The sequence below is a fragment of the Engystomops pustulosus genome, chromosome 11 (genome assembly GCF_040894005.1).
Source record: "Engystomops pustulosus chromosome 11, aEngPut4.maternal, whole genome shotgun sequence".
Lineage (NCBI taxonomy): Eukaryota > Metazoa > Chordata > Amphibia > Anura > Leptodactylidae > Engystomops > Engystomops pustulosus.
In genome coordinates this window covers 32,575,169-32,588,045 of record NC_092421.1, presented here as the reverse complement: position 1 = coordinate 32,588,045, position 12,877 = coordinate 32,575,169, and the positions used below count along the sequence as shown (strand labels likewise).

The window sequence follows — 12,877 nt, the reverse complement described above, 5'->3', positions numbered from 1 at the left end:
AGAGAATAAAGCCATGTGGCAACAATCACAAGAGCACCATCAACAACTATATTAAAAATTAACAATAAGATTTCTTACTTATTCAGATCAGCTCAAAAGACTAGAAATAAGCTATAATTAAAAAAAAATAATAATAAAAATAATAATAATAATAAAATCAGTGTCCGCAGGCCTCCAAACATTTTAACCACAAAAATGGGGGGCAATTATCTTAATATGCCAAAAAAATCTATATAAATCAAGAAGGAAATGAGAAACCATCTCATTACGAGCCTCCAGTATCTGCCTGTAGCACCTCTACACCACAAATTAGAATTTCCAGTAAAACCTGTCAATTAAAATTGAGGCAAAATGGACAGAAATGAAAATATTGTTCAGATTTCTTTGGGATCATGCAGCAGGGACACATAAGCACAGCTCATCTTGTAGGATGGGCCATGCATTTTGGCATAGATGAGGTCTGTGTAGAAGGACAAGGGGGATCTGTTACCAGAACAAATGAAGCTTTCATTCCTCTACTGTTCAACAATGACTCCACGTCAACAATGACTCCCTACACTGCAGGTACTGGGAGGGGGCAAAAGCTTTACTCACAGGACCTCTATCTCACATTTATCAACTGCTTCCTACTGCCAATACATTTCCAATGTAGCAGCACTTCTTCCTGCTGATACTGAACCTCTTCCACCTTTACTGCATGAATGTACATTATTTCATGTATAAGAGGTGCTGAGCACAGTATATATGATGTCCTGTATACAGGCAGCATGTTATAGAGCAGGAGGAGCTGTGCATTTCTTTCACATATCAAAAAAATGTTATTAGTAATTCTTTTATTTTAAAGGGGTTTTAATAATTTAAATCTCCACTTAATCTGTGCTGTAGTGAAGAGGGAGTCCAGTGGGCGTACTTACTTTGTGATTGACAGGGAAAAAAAAAATTAATATGTTATTAAGCCCGAAGTCTAAATCTTTCCTACAAAATGATGTATGGCTGCTCCTGTTCTAGAAGGTCATGTTCACACATGCGCTTGGCAAGTTCACCTTTCCGTTATTAATAGAAGAAAAAAAAAAACACAGGGCAGAAGCCTGCACCTTTCCCTGACAGAGTTAAAAATTTCCGTTCACTTTCCATTACGATCTTCTTAAATGTAAACTGTGACAGAAAGCTCCGTCAGGGGTGTGAACAAGGCCTCACATGCTGCCAAATGCTCACTATAGGCAATGTAATAAGTCACCTTTCAGACACACTGCTCACTGCAGGAGAAAGAGGAGGAAAAAAAAGCAACAAGGAAGCTGCTTTTTTTAATGAAACATACCTATATTATTTCTGGGAAAAAAAAAATAAAATAGCTTCAAAGGTTTAGTTACACTTGTATAGTTTGTGGGACTTCAATCTTCTCCATGTATAAAAGCGGGGGGGGGGGGGGTAGCTACTGCTACAATGACAATGGTTTTATTTAATAACTTTTCTTTTTACATAATGTGTGTGTGCACGTGAATAAGTCATCTTAATGGCAGAGAATTTACCTCTGCACAATCATCCATTCAGAAATGGAGTGTGTACACGTCGCACATTCCTTCAGCCATTGTCTTACATCTTAAGGAAGACGCCAGGATTAGTCTGTCGCCACATTTTAATTAACACCCAGCAAAAAAATAAATGCAATGAGAGATCTCCATGTAGGACCTGGGGGTCACATTCACCTCTGAACTCTGAATAGTATGAAGGAGGGGGGAGGTTTGGAGTTACAGACCATTTTAAATTAGTAGCAAGCCAATAAGTATGAAAATGACAACCCCTTTGATTTTTGCCTAAGACTATTGAAATAAAGAGACCACAACGCTCACATGTCTGTGGTACTAGTAACTATGTATAATATGCTCAGCTCCATAGGACGCTCTACAATCTGCTCAACTCCTCCTGCTCTATAACGTTCTGCCTGCAGATAGGACACTATGTACAACCTGCTCAGCTCCTCCTGCTCTATAACATGCTGCCTGCAGATAGGACACTATGTACAATCTGCTCAGCTCCTCCTGCTCTATAACATGCTTCCTGCCGATAGGACGCCATGTACAATCTGCTCAGCTCCTCCTGCTCTATAACATGCTGCCTACACATAGGACACTATGTATAATCTGCTTAGCTCCTCCTGCTCTATAACATGCTGCCTACACATAGGACACTATGTACAACCTGCTCAGCTCCTCCTGTTCTATAACATGCTGCCTGCTGAAAACAATACAATTTTCATGCAATAGACTTTAGAAATATGAAAGTTATAAACATACATCCACATTGCCGAGGACCCGGAGTCACAGCTTTCTGAGAAAGTCTCTTTAAATCTATAAGTAGCGAGGCACAAGCGCCAGAGATATAATTATGATGTAGCAGCTGAACACGTCACAGTACAATTATCTTTAATTCTCATAAATCTCCGTCTATAAGCCGAGTTACATTCCAGCAGCGGCCCGGCTGCATTTTCCGCATAGTGACTTCATTATGGGATCAGCTAAACATCTAGTGCTCTGGATGTGCCATTAGTCAAGGCCGTGACCAAGATCCTGCTCAAATCTCTTCCCACTCTTAGAAGGGTGACCTAAAAAAGGGATCTCTTGTATCTGATAAAATACTGTTAAAACCTATTCCTTCCAAATAAAAACTTCCTAATGTTTACGTTTCGTGATGATTAGTTCTTAGGGCAATCTGACTGGAAGAAGTAGGTCAAAGCAACACAATGAATTATTTTTATTAGATGGGAAAGCAGTTCACAAAATCTCCTGATCAGCCATCTCCTAAACCCTTCCTCTATAGGAAAATAATAATAACTAGTGCAAGCATGTCCTCATATTACTGGACCAGGGTCATGTGTAACCACCTCCACAGTAGGAGCTTATGAATAAAGCACTTATAGCACGGCATTGGGTGAGGGATGGAAGAAGCTACCAGACATCTTCAGCTTGTCCAATAATTATTTCCATCAACATGAGCCATCAGGGGAGAGTTGAGAGACCTTTATTACACACACGTCATGTAGAAGGTTCACTCAGATGAACACAAATGGATCGGAAATCCAATCCAATACTTCAACATCAGCCACTAAGGGAGAATCACTAGACTCCAGACATACATCTATTGTATAGGGCCAGCTTACTAAGGCTATATTCACACTGCCGTTGCCCGCCCGTACCGTACCGGGCAACGGCAGTGTACGGGGAGAGGAGGAGGAGGTGAGTGCAGCTCACCCCTGCCCCTCTCCATAGCAACCTATGGCGCACGGCCCCGTATTACGGGAAAAGATAGCACAGGTCCTATCTTTTTCCCTTTTTCCCGTAGGGTGCCGTGCGCCCATAGGAGTGTATGGGGGACGTATATCGGCCGTATATACGTCCCCCATACGTTCGTGTGAATATAGCCTAAAGCTTCCAAAATGCATTTTGTAAATACTAAGAAGCATTATTAGGCAGATATGCCTTTTATAGAAGGAATGCCAAGACTATTTTGGAAATACATTTTGGTCCTAGCAGTGTGGGAGGAAAAAAGTCCACTAAAAGTCAGTGAGGTGCAGATGTCTAGTGTCCCTACAAGCAGACTGATAGAGGAACATGCATGAGTAGGAAGGGCTGAGCAGATTGCACTTAGTGTCCTATCTGCAGGAAGCTTGTTATATAGCAGGATGAGCTGAGCAGATTGTACACAGTGGGGGAGATTTAGGAAAGTGTTGGTGACTAGACCTGTGCAGTGCTAGACATGCTGGACGATTTATCTGGAGTAGTTTATACTTTGGCCAAGTATTAGCTGGCTTAGTTTCTGGCTGAGTTTTGTAGCGCACCCACAAAATTTTGGAACTTTGTTCCAAGGTCATGACCCCTTTCCAGACCAGCTGGAAAACTGCAAAAAAGGCTGTTAACCCCATTTTAGGTGAAAAATTACTCCAAAATTCTGCCAGTGTCTTACCATTAGGCAGTATGTTATAGAACAGCAGAAGATACGCAGATTGATATATAGTTTAGCATGAAATGCCCAACTTTTTGTTGTTTATCACTTTTATACATTTATGCCAGTTCCATAACATATAGCCTGTAGATAAAATATTACATAATATAAGCCATGCTGACAATCTATAAGAGCGTTGCTCTGCTCAGTTGGGACCTCAAGAAATAAAAATGGAAGTGCCTGATGCCTGGAATGACTATTGATGGAACCCATGATGGCGGCTTCTTCTTAGCGCACAAGTTATCATAGCTGTACTGTACTGTTATCACACAGAAACATAACAGGATCTTTCTAGAATCCAATAACAATAGAATTTGAAATATAAAGACATTATTATTATGTATTGTGATCCCCCCCCAAAAAAAAGTGTAAGGAATAGCCTTCTTGTAATCTCGATGTAGTAGGATGTACCTTGAGTGCACAGAAGATGCAGGAGTCTCCCATACATTTGTGTGTTGTTAACTGGCGGAAGCTTCGGCGGAAAATATCAAGGTGCCACAAAACCTGCAAATAAAGAGCAGACACACACAGGTTAATGAAATGCAAACAAGGGGCTCAGTAACAACCATGTATAGTGGTTCACACATAAAAAAACTGAAAATACTATAATAATCGTTATAAATTCACCTTAATATGGTTTCATAAATAGGTTGTTAGAACTGTGGAAATTATACAAATACAACCCAGAGGACAAGAGGTCACTTCATCGTTGGTGTCTGATAGGAGGGACTCCCCATGATCATAACTGAACCCCAGCAACTAGGAGTATGGGGATCCTGTTCTGTGCCGACCATGTGTACTACCGCTACAATCAGTTCTGTGGGATCGGCAATGCTGGGGGTTTCGTTCCTGTGATTGGGGGGGGGGGGGGGGGGGTTCCCCTGACCCATTAGAAAATGATCCCCTATTCTGTGGGACCCTTAACAAGAAGAATGGTTAGTTATCGCCGTTTCTGTATATCAAGAAAGATCAAAAATTTGCATCTTTAATATGACACCAAAAGCATGTTTCTAGGTGCTACTTGATTCAACTCCGCTAAAATATAACTTTTCACTTAAGATTTTTTTCAACCCCTTATTGACAGGTGACATAGTAGGACGTCACATGCCGGGTGCAAGTGCATAGAGAGGGCTCACAGCTAGTGCATAGAGAGCCCTCTCCATAGCCGGTAAGTCTTTGCTGCATATTGCAGCAAAGACTTACAGGTTACACCCGCTGATCGCCGCTGGCGGCGCATGGGCGCCACCATCCTGGTGAAGATCGACGCTCCCCCTGACGTCATTGTTGAGCGATGATCCGTCGCCATGACAGCCTCGGGTCTCGGTTTAACCCATCAGCACATTGTAATGAATAAGGAGGAAAATCCCTATATACTGCCATACTGTACTGTAATATGGCAGTTTATGATGGGATCGATCAGACACCCTAGTGTAAAAATGAAAAAAAGTTTAAAAACATAAAAATTAGGTATCGCCGCGTCCGAAAATGGCACTTTTTTGTCATTTTAAAAAATATTTTTGAAAAAGTCTGTAAAAAGTGATCAAAAAAGGTTGTACAGTCCTAAAAATGTTAACATTGAAAAGGTCATCAAAAGTCACAAAAAAGTGACACCAACCACAGCCCCGTACACCAAAGTATGAAAAAGTTATTAGCGCCAGAAGATGGCAAAATCCCCCCCCCCCCCAAAAAAAAAAAAAAAAGTTGTACACAGAGGTCGCCATTACCCCCCAAAATAATTGCCATGCGTAAAGTTACGCTTGGCAATTATTCCCTGTAGCGCTGGACCGCTCAGCAGGACAAGTGACTAGGCGGGCCAGAGTGAGAGCACCCGCCCCAGGGGAGACATGTAAGCCACGAAGCTGCTGCTCCCGGTCCTGCTCCATCTCTACCTGCCCGCGTTTGTGATCGACGGGGTTTAAGAGCAGTGCCGGGTGAGTGTAGTGTGTGCTGTGTTGTGAGTGTGTGCAGTGTGAGTGTGTGTTATGTGCTGTGAGTTGTGTGCGGTGTTGTGTGCTTTGAGTGTGTGCTGTGAGTGAGTGTGGTGTGGTGTGGTGTGGTGTGTGTGTGTGTGTGTGTGTGTGTTGTGTGCGGCGAGTGTGTGTGTTGTGTATTACCGAAATTTTCATACTCCTCCTCGGGTAAAAAATTCTCCTCAAAAATGGTGAGAGGAGTATTTTTACCCTTCTGGAAAAATGTTAGTGCGACCTCTGTTTGTACAGGTTTTATGTATGAAAACATTATAAAAACCTATACAAATTTGGTATCCCCGTTATTATACCGACCCAAAAAATAAAGTAGACAAGTCATTTTGGGCGTAAAATCCAAGCCCACAAGAATACGTAGCAAATGTGTTATTTTACCAATTTCACTGCATTTGGATTTTTTTTTTCACGCTTCCCAGTACACGGCATGGAATATTAAATACCATCACTATGAAGTGTAATTTGTTTTGCAGAAAATAAGCCATAACACAGCTCTGTACATAGAAAAATGAAAAAAGTTAGATTTTTGAAGGTGGGGAGTGAAAAATGAAAGTGCAAAAACGAAAAAAGGGCTTTTGCGGGAAGGGGTTAAAAGGTAGAAACAGGGAAATTTTGTATTAAAAAGAGGGAATTCTAGAAAGGACATTTCATTTCAAACCCTACCTGAGGGGGGCGGTAGTTCAATGGGGTAAATGTGGTGACAGAGTCCCTTTAAGGGAATAAATGGACCCGGAAACATTCCCATAGTAAATATTTTCCTTATAACACTAAGTACGCAGCGCTTCTAGGGGAGCCGGTTCCCACAAGCTGGAACAATATTTTTGGATAGCAGGGAGTGTGGAGAGAACAGCTCGTCTCCAAGCCTCTCTCCAAGGTTACCCTGCGAGTGGCCAAGTGATCCTCTGCTCCGACCCAGTAAAGCTGAAAGCTATGTAAATAGGAGCCGCAGCAGAGATGGTAATTATCGTCTTAGTCAGACAGCCATGAAGGCAACACCCCAGTCGACGGCGTGAAGGAAATTATCTCAGGTTATTAAAATAGCAGTGACATTAAGAATTAATACCAGAACCTCGGCACAGCCCAATCATTTCAGATTCCATGACAGTGAATCAAGAAAAATACAACATGCGAGGCAACGCCGGCATCAAAAATTTATATGACCGGATTCTGCTTAGAAACAGCAGCTCCTACAGGGACTAGAGACACATGTACATTATACAGCCTGAGAGATCAGACCTTAAAGGGAACCCGTCACCAGGTTTTACCCCACTAAACTACTAGTCCCCTCGGGTAGGGGTGAAATGTTCTTTCTAGAATTCCCTCTGTTATGTGAAATCTCCTCCTTCTACATATAAAAAAAATATCAGCCAAAGTCAGGCAAATATGACTCTTCTCAACTCATTTTCACATGAGACGAGTCAGGTTTAGACGTTGCAGAAGTAGTTTCACTTCAGAAGCCTCAATTCTCTGTTCTGTAGCACATGGTACAGGTGTCATATTAAAGAGAATCATCTCATCTTTCAGATCACCTCACAGGTTTACGGATTTGTGAGCTACACAACCGGAGATACAGGCAGCTAAATACATAGTTGGAAATACAAGCTTTGGATAAAGATCCAGTTTCTGTCCAGTTCGGTAGTTCACAAAACCATAAACTGACAGGGGCTTCTGAAGTGATACTATCCCTGCAACCACTAAACTAAACTCGTGTGAAAATTTTGCGAGAAGAATCATTCTACTAGATAGGTGAGATTTCACATAAAAGAGAATTCCAAAAATTCTAGTAAAATCTTGTGATAGGTTCTATTTTAAGGGAACCTGTCATCAGAATTTGGCCTAATAAACCCCTACCAGTATGTTGTCAAGCAGCTGAACAGTTTCTAGATCATATTACTTTCATAGCCTGATGTGGTAGAACCATCTAGAACAGTGGTCAGGAACCTTTTTGAATGAGAGAGCCATGAACGCCACATACCCGTATTTTTCGGACTATAAGGCGCACTAAAAATCCTTCGATTTTCTCAGAAATCAAAGGTGCGCCTTATAGTGCAGTGCGCCTTATACACTCACCGGCCAATTTATTAGGTACACCTGTCCAACTGCTCGTTAACACTTAATTTCTAATCAGCCAATCACATGGCGGCAACTCAGTGCATTTAGGCATGTAGACATGTTCAAGACAATCTCCTGCAGTGCAAACCGAGCATCAGTATGGGGAAGAAAGGTGATTTGATGCCTTTGAACGTGGCATGGTTGTTGGTGCCAGAAGGGCTGGTCTGAGTATTTCAGAAACTGCTGATCTACTGGGATTTTCACGCACAACCATCTCTAGGGTTTACAGAGAATGGTCCGAAATAGAAAAAACATCCAGTGAGCGGCAGTTCTGTGGGCGGAAATGCCTTGTTGATGCCAGAGGTCAGAGGAGAATGGGCAGACTGGTTCGAGCTGATAGAAAGGCAACAGTGACTCAAATCGCCACCCGTTACAACCAAGGTAGGCAGAAGAGCATCTCTGAACGCACAGTACGTCGAACTTTGAGGCAGATGGGCTACAGCAGCAGAAGACCACACCGGGTGCCACTCCTTTCAGCTAAGAACAGGAAACTGAGGCTACAATTTGCACAAGCTCATCGAAATTGGACAGTAGAAGATTGGAAAAACGTTGCCTGGTCTAATGAGTCTCGATTTCTGCAGCGACATTCGGATGGTAGGGTGAGAATTTGGCGTCAACAACATGAAAGCATGGATCCATCCTGCCTTGTATCAACGGTTCAGGCTGGTGGTGGTGGTGTCATGGTGTGGGGAATATTTTCTTGGCACTCTTTGGGCCCCTTGGTACAACGCCACAGCCTACCTGAGTATTGTTGCTGACCATGTCCATCCCTTTATGACCACAATGTACCCAACATCTGATGATTACTTTCAGCAGGATAATGCGCCATGTCATAAAGCTGGAATCATCTCAGACTGGTTTCTTGAACATGACAATGAGTTCACTGTACTCAAATGGCCTCCACAGTCACCAGATCTCAATCCAATAGAGCATCTTTGGGATGTGGTGGAACGGGAGATTCGCATCATGGATGTGCAGCCGACAAATCTGCGTCAACTGTGTGATGCCATCATGTCAATGGACCAAAATCTCTAAGGAATGCTTCCAGCACCTTGTTGTATCTATGCCACGAAGAATTGAGGCAGTTCTGAAGGCAAAAGGGGGTCCAACCCGTTACTAGCATGGTGTACCTAATAAAGTGGCCGGTAAGTGTATATGAACCGTACTTACAGACAACAGCTGCCTTGAACTGTGAACAGGTCTGCCATCTGCTGATCATTCATCCTTAAAATCAGGTGCACCTTCTATTCCGGTGCGCCTTATGTATCTTAAAATGTTATTCCGTAAGAGCCGTACAATATGCACATGCCCCTCAGTAGATAGGTAGTCTCAGTGTCACGGGTGCCCCTGCAATCTATGTCTCAGATCGCAGGCAAACCCATGCCCCACTCTGTGGCGGCGCCTCTTTCCGAGCTCAATCACCTCTTCATGTTCCCTGATGGATCTTAGTGCTTCATGCCTTTAAGGAAGCTTTCCACAGTGTATTCTTCCCAAGTGTTGACCTCCCGTTGTGACCCCAGACCTGTTCCTGACACTGCTCTTTCGCTGCCAGCCCTGACCTCTTCTCCGTCCCCGACCTCACATCATTACCTTGACCGTCTGCCTCTTCCTGACCACGAGACTGCCTAGTGATCCTGTACCTCGACCTTGGCTGCCACCGTCGACAGGTCACACCTGTGGAACGACCTGGTGGTCCAACACTGCTTCAAGACCATCCTGCTTTGTGGTGGGCTCTGGTGAAGACTGGGTGCCACTTACATTCCTGTCCGAGGTGTCTGATTACATCATTGCCGCGGTGGTCCAGGGGGTTCACTACTCCAAATCCTGACACCCACCACATGCCTCCCAGTAGATAGGCAGTCCCAGCACATGCCTCCCAGTAGATAGGCAGTCCCAGCACATGCCTCCCAGTAGATAGGCAGTCCCAGCACATGCCTCCCAGTAGATAGGCAGTCCCAGCACATGCCTCCCAGTAGATAGGCAGTCCCAGCACATGCCTCCCAGTAGATAGGCAGTCCGAGCACATGCCTCCCAGTAGATAGGCAGTCCCAGCACATGCCTCCCAGTAGATAGGCAGCCACAGAAAAAAAAAACGCTCCCTGCAGCCAGCTCCTCATTGCTCCCACGCTCTTCTCTTTAACCCAAGCTTAGACAATGGTGGCCATGGCACCTGGGCTGTACAGAGGATATAGGCAGCGGTAACATTTCTGCCTGTGTCCAGGGATCAGTCTAAGAGACACACAGCAGCCATCACTATTTATTAAAGATCTGTCTGAGAGCCAGATGCAGCCAACAAAAGAGCCACAATAGGTTCCCTACCCCTGCACTAGAAAATCAACTTTGAAGAGGTTTTCCCACAAAGTAAAGTACGCTGAAAACTTGCTGATCAGTGGGGGTCTCATCACTACGCTCAGCGATCTCTGTCAGCTCCATAAAGATTAATGGAGTAGGACGGTCATGCGCGGCCATCTGCTCCATTAATCTGACAGAGCGACGAGGGGTCCGACGGATCTGTGATCTGTGGGGTTCTCAGAACTGAGACCCCCCCCACTGATCAGCAAGCTGGGACCGATCAAGTGGACAGGGCCTAACTTTTCTTTGTAGGAAAACCCCTTCAATTTACATCTACAATTTAATTTTATGAAGTCAAGGAGGTGGAGACTTTAACATTGATGTCAAGCTCCCCCTGCCTCACAAAGTGCACTTGACTAAGTGATGGTCCTGCGCCCAGGGACATCATTGACCAGATCTCCTGAAGCCCAGCACATAATGTCAATCACAAGGAAGGAGGTGTCCAGAGGCAGGAAGAGCTTGACTTTAGTGTTAAAGTCTCTGCCTCCCTGACTTTATACCACCGGCTAGCATATCACTTCAAAGTTGATTTTCTGGATGATGCCACTAAGCTGGACCATGAATGAAACATCATCTAGAAGCTGGTAATAGTTTATTTGGTCACTTTCTAATAACAGGTTCCCTTTAAGGCAATGAATTCACACACAGTGAATATCAGATATAGTAATTGTGATAAACAATAGTATAATGTTACCTATCGAGATGACAGCAGAATGTCAAAGATCTTCCCCTTGAACAATGTTGTATTACATGCCCTATATATACATTAAGCAAAATCCAAATACATATGACTTGCAATAAAGGGTTTATCAAATAAAAATTCTTATTCAGTCTTATGGTATATTAGAGAAATGTTTTCCAGTATAATGACTTCATTATAGGTGGCCCTAAAAAGGTCTTGGTCGTCAGATTTTATCCCATTAAATTAGTAGCCCACTCAGGTAGGGTAGAATTAAATACCCTTTCCGTATTTAATGTGAAATCTCACTCATTTATGTATTAAAAAAATATATATACCGTATATCATCTCCAAATTTGTAAACAAAGAAAGAGACGAGATAAGTTCAGAGGCTGCAGGGGAAAACCCAGAAACAATAGGAAACTATTAACATGCTTTTCTTCTCCAAATTCATACCAAAAAAAAAAAATATCCCCCAAAGAAGACTCAATTCTTTGTTCTGCAGCACATAGTACTGGTGTCATATTAAAGATAAGAATCTCATCTTTCAGATCACATGAGGCTTGTGGTTCTGTGAGCTACAGAACGGGAGATACAGGAAGGCATCTACATAGCAAAAAATTTGAGCTGCGGATATACCAGTACATCCAATTCATGCCCTTTTCTCTGGATCTGTAGTTCACAGAACAATTAACATGCTTCTAAGTACTGTAGAACCAAAAATATGGGGGGGAGCTTAAGTGACAACCCCCCTGTAGACTCTTATCTTGACTCATCCCAGGCAAAAAGTGACACTTTGCTCATTTTCTGTTCATCTTGGGTAAAAAAAATGTTCAAGCAAGATAGGCAAGTGACGAGGAAGGTGTGTGGCTAGCAGGAATTCCCAGATTTGCAAGAATAAACAAAAAGGCTCTGAGGGCTTAAAGGGATCCTCCAAGTAGATTTGAGTCAGACCAAGGAGCCCCCAAACTATGCAGTGTAAAAGGGGCTGATTACAGGCAGCATGTTACAGAGCAGGAGGAGCTTTTATGCTAAATATCTTTTTGCAGGACAGTTTTTAACCTTTTCTGTAAAATTGGAAGGCTGGGATAGGCTGGAGGGGATTGCGTCTATTTTGTTCTCATTCAAAGATATGTCTCCAGTTTAGTGAATAATAAATAAAATCCTTTTTTTCTAGAATTGAAGGAAAGACTCAGGAGTCTATTACTGCTCTATCCGGTACCACAAGCAGGAGTTAATCAGTGGCAATTATGAGCTTTACATTACAGGTTATGCTTATGTGATACGGCTTTAACGCACTGCATACATCTCCCTATTCTATGCTATGAATGTGTTATTATCCAAAGCATCCAGGATCTTGGAATGTAATCCCAGAACAAATATATATACACAGTGGGGGTCATTTACTAAGTGCCCGATTCGCGTTTTCCCAATGTGTTACCCGAATATTTCTGATATGCGCCGATTTCCCCTGAATTGCCCCGGGATTTTGGCACATCGGCGCTGGCATGCACGTGACGGAAATCGGGGACGTAGCCGAACGTAAACCCGACGGATTCGGAAAAAAAGGCCCCATAAAAAAAAAAAAAAAAAAAAAAGTGTCGCGGAGCTTGCACTTACCTTCACTAGGAATAGGCCGGTGAACTTGATGCGTTCCGATGCTCTTCAGCGCAGCAGTGCCACCTGGTGGACGTCGGAGGAACTGCCTTAATGAATCCCGTCCGGACCCGAATCCAGCGCAGAGAACGCGCCG

The 12,877-nt window shown here is 43.3% G+C and overlaps 1 protein-coding gene across 6 annotated transcripts in view; it reads right to left on the bottom strand.

The window, feature by feature from the left end:
* USP54 (ubiquitin specific peptidase 54) overlaps nucleotides 1-12,877 on the bottom strand; it is a 71,956-nt gene that overhangs the window by 31,539 nt on the left and 27,540 nt on the right. For all 6 annotated transcript variants that reach the window (XM_072131193.1, XM_072131188.1, XM_072131192.1 and 3 more), the window contains exon 3: nucleotides 4,411-4,503. In XM_072131193.1, coding sequence (XP_071987294.1) covers nucleotides 4,411-4,503 — 93 coding nt within the window. The remainder of the gene's footprint in view (nucleotides 1-4,410; nucleotides 4,504-12,877) is intronic.